The sequence below is a fragment of the Planococcus citri genome, chromosome 3 (assembly GCF_950023065.1).
Source record: "Planococcus citri chromosome 3, ihPlaCitr1.1, whole genome shotgun sequence".
Classification (NCBI taxonomy): domain Eukaryota; kingdom Metazoa; phylum Arthropoda; class Insecta; order Hemiptera; family Pseudococcidae; genus Planococcus; species Planococcus citri.
Genome location: NC_088679.1, coordinates 16,678,847 through 16,699,375, shown reverse-complemented (window position 1 = coordinate 16,699,375; position 20,529 = coordinate 16,678,847). Strand labels below are relative to the sequence as shown.

The following is a 20,529-nucleotide window of genomic DNA, read 5'->3' as shown; positions in this document are numbered from 1 at the left end:
ATTAACCTAGAGGGTCCAAATTTTCACAGTACATTGGGAGGGTGTACCCGAAGTGCCTTTTGCAGGTTTCAACCTTCCAACCCCCTTTGACCCCTCTCCAGGGTCAAAAAAGTGGATTTTTTGCGTGTTTTTTGACGTTCAGCCAGACCTACAGCCCCTCCAAATTGACCTAGAGGGTCCAAATTTTCACAGTATATTGGGAAGGTGTACCCGAAGTGCCTTTTGTAGGTGTCAACCTTCCAACCCCATTTGACCCCTCTCCAGGGTCAAAAAAGTGGATTTTTTCATCGATTTTACGTGTTTTTTGAAAATTTTGACGTTTAGCCAAACCTACAGTCCCTCCAAATTGACCTAGAGGGTCCAAATATTCACAGTACATTGGGGGGATGTATCGGAAGTGCCTTTTTCAGGTTTCAACCTTCCAACCTTATTTGACCTCTTTCTAGGGTCAAACGTGTTTTTTGGATGTTTAGGAAAGCCTATAGCCCCTCCAAATTGACCTAGAGGGCTCAAATTTTCACAGTACAGTTGGAGGATGTACCCGAAGTGCCTTTTGCCAGTTTCAACCTTCCACCCCCATTTGACCTGTTTCAGAGTCAAGACAGGTTTGTTACCACATTTTTTGAAGGAGGAAGAAGAGAGTTGGGCGAAGCCCGAGGGGGGTGCAAGGGGGACGGAGTCCCCCCGCGAATATAGGAAGGAAACAGCGGAAGGAGGGAGCTGGGCGAAGCCCAAGGGGAGTGCAGGGGGGACAGAGTCCCCCCGCTAACATAAGAAAGAAATTGTGGAAGGAGTAATTTGGGTGAAGCTCATGGGGGTGCAGTGGGGACAATGTCCCCCCAAAGGTAGGCGAAGCACAGGAGCGAAGCGAGGGTGCGAGTAGCTCAAGAGAAGCGCAGAACATGAAAAAAAGATGTTTGTAGGACGTAATTGGGCAAAGCCCAAGGGGGGTGTACCCCAACACAGGCGAAGCACAGGAGCGAAGCGAGGGTGCGAGTAGTTCAAGCGAAGCGCAGAACACGAGAAAAAGACATTAGCAGGAGGTAATTGGGCGAAGCCCAAGGGGGTGCAGGGGGGACAACGTCCCCCCAAATACAGGCGAAGCACAGGAGCGAAGCGAGGGTGCGAGTAGTTCAAGAGCCCTCAATGTTTCTGGCACAAAAATTTGGCTCTTACGTAGCGGCAGACTGCTACGACTTTTTTTTTCTCTTTCTTTTGGTTCAATATCTCTGACATCCATTTTGTTAGAAGGAGAAGAATCGACTGCACAAACAGCTGATTCGGGTAAATCTTCTCTTCGTATACAACAGCACACTTCCTGCTCTTTTTTGAATCCGCCCAGGAAATTGGACACCACACCTAACAGGTAGTTGTAGGGTTTTCTCAGGCATACGTCAGGGAGCCATTTTAATATTCCTGCGGTTTCGGTGGACTGGTCAGATTGCTTGGCTTCTGTGTAGCTTATGCTTGACGAAGGAAGTGTCTGCTGGTAATGTCATTTTATTACTTTTTTTTTTTTAATTTCGAGCTTAAGTATCATGTTTAAAAAAGGGAGAACACGACATCTGTTACGCCGCTTTGGACGATTTAGATCGAAATTCACGTGAAATGAAGAATCATCCGAGCAGGTAAGTGTCAAAATTTGACAAAATAGTCATCTAGAAAAAATTGATCATTTTTTGTATTATTTGTTTACCTGATCATTAAGCAACAGCAACGCCAAAGTTGACAAAAATCGACTCATACGAAACATTTTGTAAGCAATCACGCACAAGACTCGTCTTCGGTATGAAGTACGCCGTTAAATATATTTGATAATTGGTACCAAACTGCAGTCAGCTCATTCGTAAAGAATAATTTGAATAATGTGAGTACTGATAACTGCACCGTTCGACATGTACAGGCAAAAAAAAAAATTAATGAGTAGAATACCTACTCTCCATCTGTTTTCAACAGTTGCTCATTTTGTACTTTCCCCACTATGCGTACCTATTGGTCGTAATGAAGAACTGAAAGTGAAAACCATGTTTGTGCTATCAAATGTGAGCCTATTCTCATTCTCGTATGCTTTTTTAAATTTATCGAAACGTCAAAAATGATTTTTAACCTTCGCAAGGTCATCAAAAATAGTATGTACCTGTTGAAAAAAGTAAACAAGTAGGTTTCTCAGATGATTGTAAAAGTTAGGTACTAAGCAAAGAACCATGACTGATTTATTTTATTTTATTAATTTCATTGCTTCAAAAAACCATCATAATAGAAGCGTGGCATTCTCCCAATTTTCTCGATAGATTGTTACCAACTTTTTACTACAGATCCCCCGGATTTTTCCAGCAAATTGGCCAGAGGTGATTCAAACCTTTTGTTCAAGAAGGGAAGTCGGGAACAAAAATGTCGAATGAAAAGTGTAGGCTATTTGAATTCTTTCATTGATTGGATTATGTTTTAGGAATTTCTTGAGTTTTGAAAATTTGCGCAGTAGAATTCAAATCAGCCCGAGCAAAGCAAAAGCGAAAGCTGCGAAAAATTGATAATTCAAAACGTGAAACATAATTTTTTAATCACATTAGAAATATGAAGTAGGGTAAATGTGCCTAAGTTTGCGCGCTTCCTAAGATTGCGCAGTAACGATTTCTCAGAACCAGTGAAAGTTACAACATTGATACCCCCTTTACTTGAAAGAGGACTCAAAATCACCATACTTGACGCTTTTTGGTTATGGTAGCACCAAGTCTTGCCCAACTGACGAGCGAAAAACTTTTTTTTCAAATTTTTTTATAACTTTTCCAATAAAAGTCGCGAGCGACCATTTTTATGGAAATGGCAGTAGAGATCTAAATAAGCTATTTTTAGATTCGTCATTGTCTGAGGATTATGCTAAGCACTTATTTCGATTTTTTTCTGCTTTAATTAGATTTCAATTTTTCAATTTTTTTTAAAAACAACCCTGTGCATAAGATTGCGATTTTTATTTTTTTGCTGCTTTTTTATACTAATAATGATAATTTTCGAAATTTTCATGAAAAATTCAATTAATGTGAATGAAATGGCCCCTTATATACGTAAATCGAGTTTACTTGTTGTCAAAAGCTAGGGAGAAATGGGTGCAATGCTGGAAATGCTAGATATGAGCTCATTTCCAGTGTAGTTCACTTCGAAGTTTCAAATTCACGTTCGAGTGAGACATTTGTAGTATGTACTTTTATTATTAGTTAAATGATATTGACGAATTTCTGTTTTTCACTGGTGCACAATCTTGGAATAGGTAACTGCGCAATCTTAGGAAGGCATATGCCTAAGTTTGCGCATTTGACTTTTTTTGGTTTTTGGTCAAGATATCAAAAACTAAATCGATTAAAAATTTTATTTCTGGCGCAAATCATAGCCAAATGTTTGAAGAACCTTCTGTACAAATTTCAATATTCTAGCTTCTTTTCATAAAAAGTAGTGACTGTTTAAAAATTAGGTGCGCAAACTTAGGCACATTTACCCTATAGGTAATTCAAAATTTATTTGTTGCGTGAAATAATATTTAGATGATATGATTCGGTCCATGGTTGCGTTGATACGGATTAGAGTTGGTTTAAACATGATTTGAACAGAACGTGCTGTTTCGGTTGCATACTTAATTCATTAATTGTGTGTTTCAAGTAGGTACCTATCAGAGCCCTGCACGTTACGTTAATTTGTACTCCCGAGAGGTTGTTTGATTCAACGAATAAGTTTAACTTTTTCATGAAATCTGAAATATGTATTTTGATCCAGGGTTTCTATATTAATTGCGAGTGTATTTTGTTCAATCCCTATTACCGGCCACAAACGTCTAATAGACATTTACATATTAGATATTTTTTTCAGCCAAAGATACAGCTATAATGGATAGCTGGAATAGCTGAAATTACCTTGTTTTAATATGTAGCTGGGAAGCACCTTTTACCTATATGTAGTATTACATGGTAAATACAAAGCTAATAGATATCTGTAAAGCATTATGGCTGCAATGCGCTAAAGAATAGGTAGATATCTATTCTTCAATGCTTTGTAGCTATAATGCTTTACAGATATCTGTTGGATGCTTCTCAACTATTAAAATGACTGAAATTCGCCCTGCAAAATGAAAGTGCTTTTAACAATCTGCAACTTGTTAATTTGAGTAAATTTAAAGAAAACTCAAAGTGTTCAAAAAGTAATAGGTAATATTATAATAAGTACATAACAAAGTTTTACATTATTCAGGTATATGTAATTGCAGAAGAATTTGCAGAAATAATAGCAAAATGGTGTCAGTAGCATATTCACTTTATCAGTAAATTAGTAATAAGTAATATAGGTAATCATTAATTAACATGAAATTAAGAAGAGCTGGAAGCGTGGGAACTATTGTAACTTCCATTCATGCACCAAGTACGTACCATCTCAGTACTTGGTGTATGAGAGCATCTTCACTTAGCTACAATATCTCGAGCTCGTCAGAGCTAGGTCAAAGTAAATAGAATCTTGCAGATGTGTAGGATGGTTAGGTACTCCTTAGTCTCCTCTTCCCTGATTTGGCCCACTTTATCAAGTGGATAATATGTGCTTATAACGCGATGTTATTTAATTATTTAAATTATCACGGTACAATTGGTCATTTTAATTGATCTTCCCAGGCATCGATAATGCTTCTCCTTTAGAGGGTACTTACTTGTAATACATTTCTGCCGCCGTGTCTAGTATTAGTGAACACCCGCGAAAGAGGCAGAAAATATGAACAGTGTTGGTGAGTGGTGTTTTGCACCATTTATTATAATCTTAGTACCATCTTTGATTAAAGTAATGCTATTTGAATACATTGACTGAGCATTATATCTTAAGTCATTAACGCAAGTTGTCTATTTTAGGCTGCGGCCTTTAATTATAATATAAAATGATTTAGATTATTTTATATTTTTAGTCCCCTTAACATGTTTGAATTAATAATAATAAATCATATTGACACAAAAGTGATGGTTGCCCGCACAACAATTGTCGACGTCGACATTTACATCGACGTCGACATTTACATTGACGTCGACATTTACATTGACGTTAACATTTACATCGACTACGTTTTTTTCCAACATAATGATGGAAAAGTGATCAATTAATTATTTAGTGGGAATCTTCTGTCTGTACAAAATCCAGGTAAATGAAAAGTTTTGAAATTTTCTCATTATTTCTGATACCTCCACATGCCATCTCGACATGTAGATGTAAAATTTGATGCTTGAAATTTACATCTACAACTATGTCGACCAATTTTTCAGAATTAAAATTTCTGTTTTAGTGTTTAAAAGTTTAGTAAACATTCAAAAATATGATCTTGTTCAATAAGGAAAACAAATTTTTTAGGGCATTGATGAAAATATTCATTTTCCAGTTTTGAGTTGTAGATAATATGATGTTGATATTGTGGATGTATTTGTTGATGTCAAATTTCACATCAACATTAACATCGACATGTCGACATGAAAAATGGATTAGTTTAGTACTCTTAGATAAAGTATTGCACCATCTTTGATATAAGGAATTTCTGTTCAACTATTTGATTGTACAGAGGTACAGACTTTTTGTCTGTACTTCTTCAGAAGTGGGCTTTGCGTCGATGCTGTTTTTAGCACGAGCAATAGCCACATCAGAGGAAATAATCTTTGGAAAAAGAATTTAAAATTTTTAAACTCAAATTTTATAATCTTACAAAGCAGGAGGTAGACATAAATTTCGATGTAAATGTCGATCCATCCACATCCGTCACTTTTGGATGCCCCATGTCGATGTGAATTTCGACCCTGTGTTGAGCCAATTGTCAACACGGATGCAGATGAACATCAGTCGACAATTACATTGACAATTAGCTCGACACAGGGTTGAAATTCACATCGACATGTGGCATCTAAAAGTGACGGATGTGGATGGGTCGACAATCGACATTCACATCGAAATTAGCATGGTCATTGTTATACGGGTGGTTGTGTTATTATTTGATCGAACATAAGTTGCATATAGTTTATAGGAATGACTTCTCGCTCTCCGACTGCAAACACTATTCTGGTATTAGGGAAATATTCACTACCTACGTAGTAATATTTAGCCTTCTCTCCTACAGACAAATTAAACTAATATCTCTATTCCCAGTCATTAACAAATTAACTAACAATAAGTATATCAAAATGACCCCGAACTAGTTGTAAGTAAGCTCTTAATAACCCCGGATAACCCTTGTTTTTTTTTGTTTTTTTTTTTTTTTTAAATGGCATATTGATTTGATCAAATAAGGAGGTGATTGAACAATACATATTAAACGTATGCAAACAATTTTCTAATAATGGAATGTTTTCAAACAAGAAGTAGGTATACCTTTAGAAGTAGGTATACCTTTAGGAGCAGCTGCATCTCTGAAATTCAACAAGAAACAATATTATAATGGCAAGGAAACGGAAAATTTATTGCGCTGTAAAATAACTCTAGGTAGGTACATATATTTGAAAAAACTGGATCAAAATAGTACATAGGTAGTTTATTCAACTAGGGAGTAAAACAAGATATTACCTAGATTAATAACCAGCATACTAATTGATTGATACTTAATGTACAACATGAATAATATAAGGGAGATGGGAGAACAATGTCTCCTGTCGCTGAACAAAATGGGAGTTCTCCGTAAATCAATTTTCATGTTGTCGACAGCACTTGCACGTAACAATGCGATAAAGGAGAGCTGCTGGGGCTTCAAAACCGTCTATACATAAATATTTGAGATACTTGCCGCAATGATAGACAACTGAACATGCAAATATTCCTGTATTCTTCGCTCCACGAAGAATTTTCTTACCGTATTGTTTTTCTTTTTTCTTACCGATTTGTTCTTCTTTTGGCTCAATATCTCTGACATCCATTTTGTTAGAAGGAGAAGAATCGACCGCACAAACAACTGATTCGGGTAAATCTTCTCTTCGTATACAACAGCACACCTCCTGCTCTTTTTTGAATCCGCCTAGGAAATTGGATACCACACCTAACAGGTAGTTGTAGGGTTTTCTCAGGCATACGTCAGGGAGCCAGTTTAATATTCCTGCAGTTTCGGTGGACTGGTCAGATTGCTTGGCTTCTGCGTAGCTTATGCTTGACGAAGGAAATGTCTGCTGGTAATGACATTTTTATTACTTTTTTTTTTTTTTTTTTTTTTAAATTTCGAGCTTAAGTATCATGTTTAAAAAAGGGAGAACAAGAGATCCATTATGCCATTTTGGGCGATTTAGATTGAAATTCAAGTCAAATGAAGAATCATTCGGGCAGATAATTAAGTACATATTAAAATTTGACAAAATCAGTCCATATCAACTCACGTGTGATATTCGTAGAAAAAATTGATCATTTTTTTGTACCTATCTTTATTGGTTTACCTGATTATTAAGCAACAGCAACACTAAAGTCGACAAAAATCTACTCTCACGAAACATTTTGTAAGCAACCACGCACAAGGCTTGTACTCTACTTGTTTAATTTGAACAAGACTTCGGTGTTGGGTATCGCCGTTTATATGTACTTGGTAATTGGTACCAAACATTTGGCTCATTCGTAAAGAATAATTGAAAAATGTGCAGATATAACTGCACCATTCGACACGTACACGCAAAAATTAAATAATGAGTAAAATATATTTTTCCATCTGTTTTCAACAGTTGCTCATTTTGTACTTTCCCCACCATGCATACCTACCTATTCGTCGTAATGAAGAACTGAAAGTGAAAACCACGTTTGTGCCACTAAATGTGGGAATTTATGTTTTTTACTTCTTTGCGAATTTTTGTAGGTAGGTACCTATACTTACCTACTTATGCGGAAAAAATATTTAAAAAATAGAATTAAGGTGTGAAAATTCAAAATAACTTGACGCTCGACGATATCAAGTATTAGGGTATACCTATTCTAATTCTTCTATGCTTCTTTAAATAGGTATATCGAAATGTCAAAAATGATTTTTAACCCTCGCGAGGTCATCAAAAATGTGTACCTGCTGAAAAAAGTAACCAAGTATAGGTTTCTCAGATGATTAAAAAAGTTATACTAAACAAAGAATCTGACTGATTTATTTTTCATTTTACATATTAATTTCATTGCTTCAAAAAACCATCAGCAATAGAAGCGTGGCATTCTCCCAACTTTTCTCGATGGATTGTTACCAACTTTTTACTACAGATCTCCCGGATTTTTTTAACAAATTGGCCAGAGGTGATTCAAACCTTTTTTTCAAGAAGGGAACGCGAACGTATGTTTTTGATCCCAACTTCCCTTTCAAATACATTTTTTATTCGACGTCGAATAAAAAATGTACCTATTTGAATTCTTTCATTGATTGGATAATGTTTTAGGAATTTCTCGAGTTGATTTTCCATTCTAGGAAATGTTTGAAAATTTGCGCAGTAGAATTCAAATCGGCCCGAGCAAAGCAAGAGCGAAAAATTGATAATTCGAAACGTAAAACATGATTTTTTAATCACATTAGAAATATGAAGTATGTACATATAATTCAAAATCTATTTTGTTACGTGAAATAATACATACATATTCAGTGATATGATTCTGTCCGTGGTTGCGTTGATACGGAATTACGGATAGAGTTGCTTTAAACATAATTTGAACAGAACGTGTTGTTTCGGTTGCATATTACTGTTTGATGATAGGAACAACAGGTTTAATTTATTAATTGTGTTTTTCAAGTATATTATACCTATTCAGAGTGTAATAAAAAATCAGAGGTTGTTTGATGAATAAGTTTAACTTTTTCATGAAATCTATTGATTTCGTTCATTTCTTGGTCGAAGCATGAAAACCCTGGTCATAGAGTAGCAAGCAAGATGAAATTCAGCTGCCCATTTGAAAAATTTAAGATCCTTCATGGATTTCAACATTCCAAAACAATTCAAAAAGTTGATGGAAAAATTGAAAAGAACTGTTGTTATTCTAAAATTAATACGTAGGTACGTACGAGTAGGTGGGTAAAACTCCACGCCAGGGATGTGCCTTTACCATAAAGTATTATTTTTTACATAGTTTACTTTACACGTAAAGTAAAATGTAATGTAAATTGAATATGTAAAGTAAAAGTAAAGTAAACTATTCTTTGTTTTTTTCGTTGGAAAATCAAAATTTAGATTAATTTCTCTTCGTTTTTGCGTTCTCAGCTTTTTTCTTTGCTTTGTTTCAGTTCTAATGATGGCATAATTACCTATTTTGTGTGATTATTGTTATTTTAACTTTAAATTGAGTGTCAGTGGGTCAAAATTGAAATCTGGCATTCAAAACCCTAGGGTTTTGTGCTTTGTTTACATTGTTTTTTTTACCAAATTTTCATTTGTTTCGTCTTTTGTGCAAATTCATTTCATTTTTCATTAATTATGAACACAGAGATATTCAAAACGTGTTTTTAGGAACTCAAAACGTCAAAACAGTACAAAAACTGACCAAAAACACGAAATTTTACGAAGTTTACCTGTTAGTTTACTTTATAGTAAAATAAAAATATTTTACTTTACAATTTTACATTACATTTTACTGTAAACTAAGTAAAGTATTTAGTTTACGGCCAACCCTGCTCCACGCGTATCTTTTTAGGTTATTGTTCTAACCATGTACATAACCGTATTTTGAAGATATTTTTCGACTTGCGTGGGAAAAAATATTGGTATTTTTGGACCCATATTTATGCAGAGCTCATTTTATAAAAATATACTTAGGTAGGTACCTTAAAATCTTGAAATTAGAGATTGGGTAGCTTCAGCTTCAACTATGAGGATATTTCACTTTCACAGTGTTTTGAAAATTATTTTGGACGCTACCGGTATGAGCAAAAGAGGTACCTCTACCTACCCACTTATATTATTTTTAGACATTCTGACGTTTTTGAAATATGCATACTTATCTACTTGAGCATCTGAAGAAGATAATTTCCGCCGATTATTGCGAAATCGAACCTAAACATAATGTAATTAATTATTCAGTATTTTCGTCCTATCGAGAAACGAACTTGCAGAGACACAGACTTCGCTCTCTTCTCCCGAAAAACACGAAAGACTGCTTCCTAGTTCCTATACTCTGTTCCAAATAAGAAACGCAAACTTTTCACGGCGCAAAAACATAGGGTCCACATGAACAAGCAAGGTTGAGCACTACGCTAAACCAACTAAATTGATAACTGGTTTGCTTTTCGTTGCTGTGTAATGTTGTTTACCTCCCGTCAGTTCCCCCCCCGAACATCACGCCTCGTCCTGTGTTGCGGGTTGTCAGTTTGCGTTTCTTATTTGGAACAGACTATATAGGTATACGCGTCTCATGGATGACTCATTATCGCACCCTGCGCTTATTGTCGATTACATTGTCCACGTTTATGAGACGTGCTTCTGTTTCGTATCATTAGCACATAGCACAAATCATGACATCACTTCATTTAGTGTTCGCGATGCATTCGTAAGAATCGTTCACATTATCCCGCGTTTGTGCTTCATTTCATTTATTTCATTCTCAGGTACCTAGTTAAATAGTCGTGTTCGATTACGTGTGTGGTACTCGATACAATGTTTTCTTGCAACGATTGTGAAACAAAATGTACGAAAAAACTATATCTGAGACGTCATATCGTAAATGTGCACTTAAACATAGGTAAAATTCATTGTATTTCTTGTAAAAAGTATTTTCGCTCGGATAATTACAAAATCCACGAGAAAGTTTGTCGAGGTAAAGCTGCAGCTTCGTTGAAAAAAAACCATCCGAACACTGCTGCCATCCCAAGCACTTCGAAGGCCGCTGTTGATCTGAATACATCGCCACCTCCTCCAAAACGGCAAAAATTCTGCGATTTTTGTAATGTCCACGTCGAGATACGTCAATGGGGTGGTCATCAGCGTACTTTAAAACACAAGAACAACGTCGCCCATCAAACACCAAACGAACGAGTGAAGATAATTAAGAGCGCGTTTAAAGATCGAATCGCTGTATACAGAATAACAGCAGCGTCTTCTTTCCTGGTTGTCAGTGATTTTATGGATGCTATCAGGACGGATGTTGATACAGTCGCCGATCAAGTAAAACGTGAATACTACAATTTTAAATTCAATTTCGAATTATTCGCTTTGTGTAGTAAACCCACAGTCGAGAATTCCGCCGAGGTTAAATCATTCGCCACGAAAAATATCACATATTGCAGCGAAAGTAACGAAGATGATAACGGTAACGACTTCAGTTCCTGCTATGACGTTTTTAAACATGCGATTATTACCAAAAGTGAAGAATTCCAAGAATCTGGATCCGGGTGGTCTTTAGAGTGCATTCAGTTCTTGGAGATAAATTTCTCAAAATATGATCCGTTAAGAGGTGGATCGTATTTATCACTACCCGAATGGATTAAATTAAAGAAAGCTGTAATAAATGTTAAGAATGATGACGACAAATGTTTCGCTTGGGCGGTAGTCTCAGCTCTCTATCCAGTCCAAAAAAATGCTGATCGTGTTTCATCCTATCCCCAATATGACAAAGTAGGCGTCAATTTTGACGGTATAGGTTTCCCAGTAATGCTTTCAGATATAGGAAAATTTGAAAGAGTTAACCCGAAAATTAGTGTTAATGTGCTTGGTATAAAAGAGGAAAAAATTGTAGGACCGTTGTATCGTACTAAAAATAAAGCTGCTGACCATGAAATTGATCTATTGTTGGTTCAAGACGACAATTTTAACTCTCATTATTGCTGGATCAAAAACCTAAGCCGATTGTTATCTTCACAAATCAATAGTAGGGAACATAAAAAATTCCTATGTAGGCACTGTTTTATCAATTTTCCTACCGAAGAAAAACTGAAACTACATCAAAAGCACGATTGTAATCACGTATGCACGATACTACCCTCAGAACATGAATCGTACGTGCATTTTCACAAGAAGAATTTCAAAAAACAATTAGAAGTTCCGTTTGTGATTTACGCGGATTTCGAAGCATCGTTTAAAAATTACGCCACATGTTCTCTCGATCCAAAAATCCTAGCTGAGAAATCGTACACGGAGAACGTATCCAAACACAAACCATTTAGTTTCGCTTGCAAAGTTAAATGTCGTAACAACGATAAATTGGATTCGTTTCACATATATCGTGGTCGTGACTGCGTAAAAAAATTTTGGGAGTACATCGTGGACCAAACCAATCGTATATATCGGCATTTAAAAACTAAAAAAATGCTACCTTTGTCTGTTGAAGAAATGTCTAGTTTTACTAGTGCAACTGAGTGTCATATTTGTAAGCAAGGGTTACTGGATGATGATAAAGTAAAAGATCACGATCATTATACCGGTGAGTTTCGCGGCGCTGCTCATTCAGATTGTAACATTAACATGCAACGAGCGAAATTTATTCCGGTAATATTTCATAATTTATCGAACTACGACGCGCATTTCATCATTCCGGGAATTGACTATGATAAAGAACGCGTTGAAGTCATTCCAAACTCTAAAGAAAAATATATTTCATTCACCAAACACGTTAAAATCTGGAATCGCGATTCCAAAAAAGAGTGCACAGTTAAAGTACGGTTTTTGGATTCGCGTCGATTTATGAATGCGAGTTTGGATGAGTTGGTTAAAAATCTCGAACCGAATCAAATGAGCAACATGAAAGCTCGTTTCCCCGATGATGATGAATTTCAGTTACTGAAAGAGAAAGGTGTTTTCCCCTATGAGTACATAGATGGGCGAAATAAATTGAAAGAACAGAGTATTCCTCCTCAAGATGTATTTTACTCAAAGTTGAAAGATAAAGGTATTTCTAAAGAAGAATACACCAGAGTGCAACAGATATGGCAGAAATTTAAGTGTAAGACATTAGGGGAATATTCAGATTTGTATTTAGAAACTGATGTGTTACTTTTAACCGACGTGTTTGAAAATTTTCGCACTGTTTGCTTAAAAACGTATCAATTAGATCCAGCTCAGTATTACACTTCACCTGGACTGAGTTGGGATGCAATGTTGAAACATACCGGCATCCGGTTAGACTTGTTTACCGACATTGATATGATGTGCTTCATAAAAAAAGGCATTCGAGGTGGTTTGGCACAATGTGTGAAACGAAAAGCAACCGCGAATAATAAATATATAGAAAATTACGATAAGTCAAAACCGTCTAATTATCTGGTATATTTAGACGCCAACAACCTATATGGCGCAGCCATGTCTCAGTACCTACCATACGGAGAATTCAAGTGGATAGGTCCTAATGAGCTTGATTCAGATAATATTCATGATTTGAGTGATGACAGCGATACCGGATACATCTTGGAAGTAGATCTGAAGTATTCGAATGAGTTACATGATGAACACGCCGATTTTCCATTTTGCCCAAGAAATATTATTCCACAGGCATCAAAATCTAAACAAAGCAAGCTCATCGCCGACGTTTGTGATAAAACAAATTATATCATTCACTATCGAAATCTAAAACAGTGTTTACAAAATGGCTTGACATTAGTTAAAGTTCATCGAATTTTACAATTCAAACAGTCGGATTGGCTAAAAAGCTACATAGATCTAAACACTAACAAAAGAATGCTCGCGACGAATCAATTCGAAAAAGATTTTTTTAAATTGATGAATAATGCTGTTTTTGGGAAAACGATGGAAAACGTTGATAAAAGAGTCGATGTAAAACTAATCACACATTGGGATAATATAGGTAAACGTCGCGGTGCGCGACATTTCGTCAATTTACCACAATTTCATTCGTGTGATATATTCAATGAAACGCTGGTCGCGATTCAATTGACTCGGGTCAAAATTAAGTACGATAAACCAATTTATGTAGGATTCGCGGTTCTGGACCTGTCGAAGACAGTGATGTACGATTTCCATTACTCGTACATAAAAAAAAAATATGGCGATGATGCGGATTTATTATACACAGACACCGATTCCCTCTTTTACGATATTCGCACCCACGATGTGTACGAGGACATGCGACTTGATTTACCTCAATGGTTTGATACGAGCGATTATCCAATTGATAACATTTATGGCTATCCGCGTGTTAATAAAAAAGTAATCGGAAAGTTTAAAGACGAGTTCAAAGGTGAAATTGTAACGAGTTATATTGGATTGAAGTCCAAAACATATTGTATTAGCGTTGGAGATAAGGTGCAGGTAAAAAATAAAGGCGTATCAAAAAGTGTTGATATTACTCCTGACGATTTTCAAAATGTCTTGCATAGCAGAGAAACTATTCATAAGCCTATGTATATTTTTAAATCTTGTAAACACGAAATACATACTCAATTAATTAATAAAGTAGCGTTAAGCTTTTCTGATGATAAACGTTATATTATTAAAAATAGTGAGAAGACATTACCATGGGGGCATTATAAAATCCCCGAATAGTTTGCCGATAATTTTTAAATTCTTGAATACCTGCCTATGGGTTTTTACATTTTTATGATGCTTTTGTAATTTATTATTCAAATACATACATATGTACCTACATACAATACCTATTGAGTTCTATTTGAATTATGTATAATTATTTATTTCAGTAGCAGTTGTGCTAAAATGAAATTATTTTAAAACGAGTAAAAGTCTGATATTTTTGGACCGGGGGGAGGGGAGGTAATGAACTCCTCGAACCCGAAAACATCCTTATATATTAAAAGATGTTTGAAGGAAAACCTTGATAGAGTCCGCCAGCCTTTTCTACTGAACCGATTTCAACAAATTTTTTTTTTAAACGTTCCTTTTAACGTGTAGATATGTCATCAAGAAAAAAAAATCGAAAATTTTGAAATTAAGGGCCGAAAAAATTGAAAAAACACGTTTTCTATTGTGTTTAAACAATAGAATTTCGAGTAGAAACCTTGATAGAGTTCGCCAGCCTTTTCTATCGAACTGATTTCGACAATTTTTTTTATCAAACGTTCCTTTTGCCGTGTAGATATGTCATCAAGAAAAAAAAATCGGAATTTTTCAAATTAGAGGCCAAAAAAATTGAAAAAACACTTTCTCTATTGTTTATAAATGCACTTATTACAATGCACACCGACAACAATACACTCAGAACGTTGCTATGTGGGCGTGTTTACAGCGTAGGGGTGTTGAGGAGGGAATGATGTTGTTGTTTGTTGTGTTGCGAGTTACATTCATTGCTATAGTATTTTATTTTTTTCAAAACTGGAATGTGGTGTCTGTTAAAATAATAAGGAGAGGAGGTTCTACACTTGAGATCATTTTTGGGTTAGGATTTTATTTCAACAGCACAAATTTAAATGTTTAGTGGAACATTGTTTGTAAAAAAGTTAAAGTGACGATGGAGAAGGGTTCAGTACAGTGTAGCCAGAATTTTCTCAAAGAGAGGGCAAAACCAGATTTTTAGGTATGAAAAATCGAAATTAGAGGTAATGTAATGGAAACTCTTCGTAATGTATGATAATTTGTATGGAAATGAAGGTGCAATTACCGCTCAAGTGAAGTGAGAGCGAAAATTTGTTGAAAAAAATGGGTCGAAAAAACGAAAAAACGGTTCATTATTGCGTGCATTATTTCTAATTTTCACTCGCGGGGGGGGGGGGGGGGTGGCTCAAGTCACGTCCCTCTCTTAGCTAAGCCACCACTGGTAGGGTTTCTATACTTGGGATACAAATTTGACTATCCTACCTCAGATTTTCATTTAATAGGATTGAATTACTGCAGCATACTCACTACCTACTCATTTTATGACATCATTTTACAAAAATTTTAAACATTTTTCTACCCAATTTTACATATAGAATTTCAGAAATTTTACTCCTAAAAAATGATGATACCTAATTATCAAGTCAGTAAGTATACCAGAGTAATTCAATACCCCAAGTATAAATCTGAAGTGAATAGATGTAAGTTTTTTGAGAAAAAAAATGTCGTTAATTCATTGTAGAAATTGATAGAAATATTGTTCAAACTTGAATTTTTTAAACATTGTACTTTAGAACCAGAGTAGAATTTGCTATTGACACATTTCAGCTGATTTGCATTTAGGAGCAGGGGCATGAGTTGAGTTGTTAAAAAAGTGAGCCCCGGAGGGGCGAGAGGCCTGAGCGAAGCGAGGGCCAGGGCGAGCAGCACGAGCGAAGCGAGTGCGCGAGCTATGGAGGCGGAGGTCGCGGAGCGACCTAGGGGGCGAAGCCCCCTAGTTTAAAATTATTTGATGATGGTGTTTGACGATTTTTCAACTAACGAGAGTGAAGAATTAGACAAAAATTGTAAATCACTTTTTACGAAGTGTGGAACTTTTTCTTCTTTGTACCTACCTATTAAATCTGTCGACGGTGGATTCCTGAATCAGAGTTAGGTAGGTACCTACTATAGGTACTCTGAAATCTTGGAGAAGAATTATATGGGAATGATCTTGTTTTCGTTGATAAATATAGGTACCTAAAACAAATACATAACGTTCAATAGGCGTTTGGCACGAAAATATTCCGAACACGACTAGTAGGGCCGTAGCAATCATTCCGCCATGATAGTGGATCGTAGACGAACGGCGACGACGCGGCGGCATTCTGAAGTATATCTTACTTCCAATTCAATTTGAATTTCATAAAAGTAGGTATCTATACCTACCTACTTATAATGATCGAAAATACATCATACAACAGCCTATACTAAAACTATTCGAGATGGGTAATTCTCAGAAAAAAGGTCAATTTTGATGTGCATAATTTTGAAAAATAAAAATCATTTTTTTGGAAAATTTCAAGTGGGAATCATTTGTATAGGTGTCTCAGATCCCTGTTCTAGTGTTGGCCTCAATTCAATCCCCCCCACTGTGGACCCCGCCCCCCCTAAAACAGCGATAATTAGGATTCGACCCTCATCGATGTGTAATATGTCGATTGATATGTTTTCGAGGTCGTAGAATTCGAATCTGGAGTTATTTTTTATGTAGAGGTGGAGGGGGAGGTGTGGGGAGGGGGAAAATGTCAAATTTTGCTTATATTATCGCGTAATATGGATCGATATGTTTTTGAGACCGCAGAGTTCGAATCTGGACTTATTTTTATGGTAGGGGTAGAGGTGAGGTGTGGGGAGGGAGAAAATGTCAAATTTTGCTTGTTTTTTCGTGTAATATGTCGACTAGCGCGATAAAAGTACAGCTGTCTGAAATTTGGCCAAGTCGAAGGACAAATGGGCGCTGGACAAGCCGAAGGACAATCTCAACGTTTTTTTCGTTTCTAGCCTTACCTACTGGACATTATTCGATTTTTAACACGTAATAAATGTGTACTTATCATGTAGAATAACTTCCCTTTCTCAATTATCGTTTTTTGGCGGGTTCATCAGGGTAAATAAAAAGGCAAGGCGAAGGACACCAATTTTGCGAAATATCATATTTTCAGAGACAAGTACGATGAGAACGAGCCATTGCGTAGGTTATGAGAATAACATTGCGGGGTAACATTTTTATGAAGACAGTGAACCAGTGCAGCCACTCACCAGAAAAAAATATTGGATTGGGAAGCTACCAAAAATAATTGAAAATTGCTCGAAAATTTGCGCAAAAAGTGTGTGACAGTTTTCAAATGTGAAATGTCAGCTTCCTATGGACTTATTCCAATTGCAATCTGCACAATAATGGACCTTCGTGTTCTATGATAATGAGTACGTGCCAATTTTTCCCCAAAAAAATGAAGTTCATGACACTTTAAAACATTCATTTTCAAAAACATGGTGTGTGACAACCAAGTTGAAGGACATTTGGGGTATAAAATCGAATGTACACTAATGAAAGGAGGGGCTAAAAATTTCAATACCATATGTGAAATGTGTGGGGGATGATCCTTGAATGGACCAAAAAAAAAAAAATTCATGCTAAAACCTTTGAGAAATTTGCCATGTACACGATTTTTACCTTTTTCTGAGAATTACCCATATACTCTCTAAATTTGAAACAGTCAAATTTCACTGCTTAGCAGTCACGACATTTTGCCTTTTTAAAAGCATTAGTTTTTTACTGCAAAACAGTGAAAAATGTACTGAATTGGTCTGTATAAAATCATTTTAACTGACCAATTCAGTAAATACGAGTACATAAGGTAAAGTGCCCAAATTCCACCCAGTGCCTAATTCCAACCACTTTCAATTTCTCGTCCGTTGATAACGCTACCTAGCGGGTGTTTGTGAAATTATGTTGCTAAAGTGATTAAATGATGACGTACAGAACGCCAGCACCTGAAAGCCAAATGGAAAAAAATCATCGCCGAAAAACCACATTTCAAAATTGCTGGTTGCAAGGAAGCTCGGAGAAAAATACCGATGGAATTTTTTTAACGAAGTTTTTCGTCAAGTTTGATAAATATATCTTGAAAGTAGATAGTTTTCAACATATGTGCGGTATTCATTTGTAGGAACCACTCACGGAAGGCCCATTAATTTCACAATTTTCAAATCTCTGTGGGGGTCCTAATTCCAATCACCAGCAAGTACAACATTATAATTCATTTTCAAAAATTTTTAATACCCAGTAAATTAGTGGTAGGTAGGAGAAAAGAGCTGCCGTCATCATTGTTGAGTGAAATTAAGGCCTTTGAGGGGAAAAATATCGTCAGATACACCTCTTTTTACATAATGAATTTTTGAGTCTTTAAATTCAGGTATGATGAAGAATCTTGAAACTTTGTTTTTTACTGCCCTCAAATTTGCAAATCTCGGCATGTGACACTTTAATAATAAATGAAGATTTAATTACTTTTGTATTTTAATCAATAAACTTTGTATTTTTTGCAATTTACACTCCTTTTTTTCATAGTAAAAGTAGGTGGTTGGAATTAGGGACCCAAAAATGAAAATTTGCGATTTGACACTTTTCACTAAAGTTCATTTTTTTTTCTGGGGATGGTTTTTCCACAAGGTGACAATGCCAAATGAATTTTGAATAGTTACTTTATCAAATGGTTACACAACTTTTAAAAAAAATTCAAATTGAGATATCCGAAAATGCATTTAAAAAAAAGTGGTTGGAATTAGGGCACTTTACCTTATAGAAAAAATCAATCGCATCCACCTGTGATGTAATAAGAAGTACCAAATAAGTTCATTTTCTTTATAAAGAAGGAAGGAAACATTTTCTCACTGGTGTGTTTTCAGATGAACCCTATTTGATAAGTCGCCAATGAGATAATGAAAGTGAGTCCGTACTCTATAGTCTTGTATTCAGCGATCTGAGCGATCTTGAAAACATACCTACTATTCGATATATTACACGATTTTTTGGCAACTTTTCAAATTTTTATCCTATTTAGGGAGCGTAAGAAAGTTTTGAGGAATCATAAGCAGAAAAAAACTTCATATTCGGGTTCAGTATCCTCGAAAACATACCATTCAATGTATAACACTCGACTTTTCACGATTTTTCAAAATTTGTTGACCCCTTTTTTTGGGGCACAGAAGGGCTTTGAGGGGTTGGACCCAGAAAATAAGTTCATATTCGTATTCAGTGACCTCGAAAACGTACTACTCGATATATCGCTCGTCCAGATTCATTTTTCAAATATATTATGATTCAGTTGTGTGTTACTTGAAAAATCAAGCAGCCGCCCACCAACCCCCGACGCACAACGCAACAAAAAACTGGTGTGGTGAAATTCACCACAGTTAGGCATTTAAGGGAAAATTATCTACCTACCTAAACGCTTGTCTAAGGTTCTTTTTTAGTCTTGTTCTAACGCATTATACTAAATTTCCAGAAATATCTGAGAACGTCGATCTCATATCATTAAATGGCATCTACGTAAACTCGTACGTACATACATACTTTCAGTAGAATTCAGCATTAACGTGTGCCTTATGTGGTTAAAATGACGAATACATGCGTGATTCTCACAGGGAATATCAAGTGGTCTCAGAGGTAGCCCTTGGCCCAAGTACCACACCACACCTTTAAAATTTTAGCTGCCAGTTGTGAGTTCAACTCCCACAGTAAAATTTTTCATTTTAAAATTTTCAAAAATCGCTTTCCCGACGCTCATGTTTTTCCACGGCGTTGTCATAGGAAAATTTCGACACACGCGCTTGATCAAGACCAAAGGGGCAGTAGTAGTAGTAGGTGATTTCCGCCGATTTTAGCTCAGGAGACTCCTTGGAGTAGGTGATTTCCGCCGATTTTAGCTCACAGCTCAGGAGCCTATTGAAAAAACAATTTTCCCTTTCTCTGGATCTTTCATTTGAGAAAAAGTAAAATGCCAAAAAAAAAAATGTCAAAAACGATTTTTTTTTTGTTTGATGTGTAACCTTATTACTCCGAAGGTGCGATTTATTCAGAGACAAAATTCCCATTCGTAAGGAGTTCCCTCCAAATTTCGTCTCTGAAACTATCCATTTGTAAGTGTTCGTCCATTAGTGATAGCCCATTAACAATACAGTATGCAAACCAGCACACGAACGTACCACAGTTGTAATCGTCAGTTTGCACTTTATGAGCTGGGAAACAAATTGCTAGTGGACTGCCTGTCTT

General features: G+C 36.0%; 1 protein-coding gene and 1 long non-coding RNA gene across 2 annotated transcripts in view; both read left to right on the top strand.

The window, feature by feature from the left end:
• Positions 1 to 20,529, top strand: part of LOC135841876 (uncharacterized) — a 214,071-nt gene that overhangs the window by 148,415 nt on the left and 45,127 nt on the right. The window lies entirely within an intron of this gene.
• Positions 10,189 to 14,538, top strand: LOC135839514 (uncharacterized). The gene has a single exon (XM_065355587.1). The coding sequence runs from the start codon at positions 10,593 to 10,595 to the stop codon at positions 14,427 to 14,429; it is 3,837 nt and encodes a 1,278-aa protein (XP_065211659.1). The 5' UTR covers positions 10,189 to 10,592; the 3' UTR covers positions 14,430 to 14,538.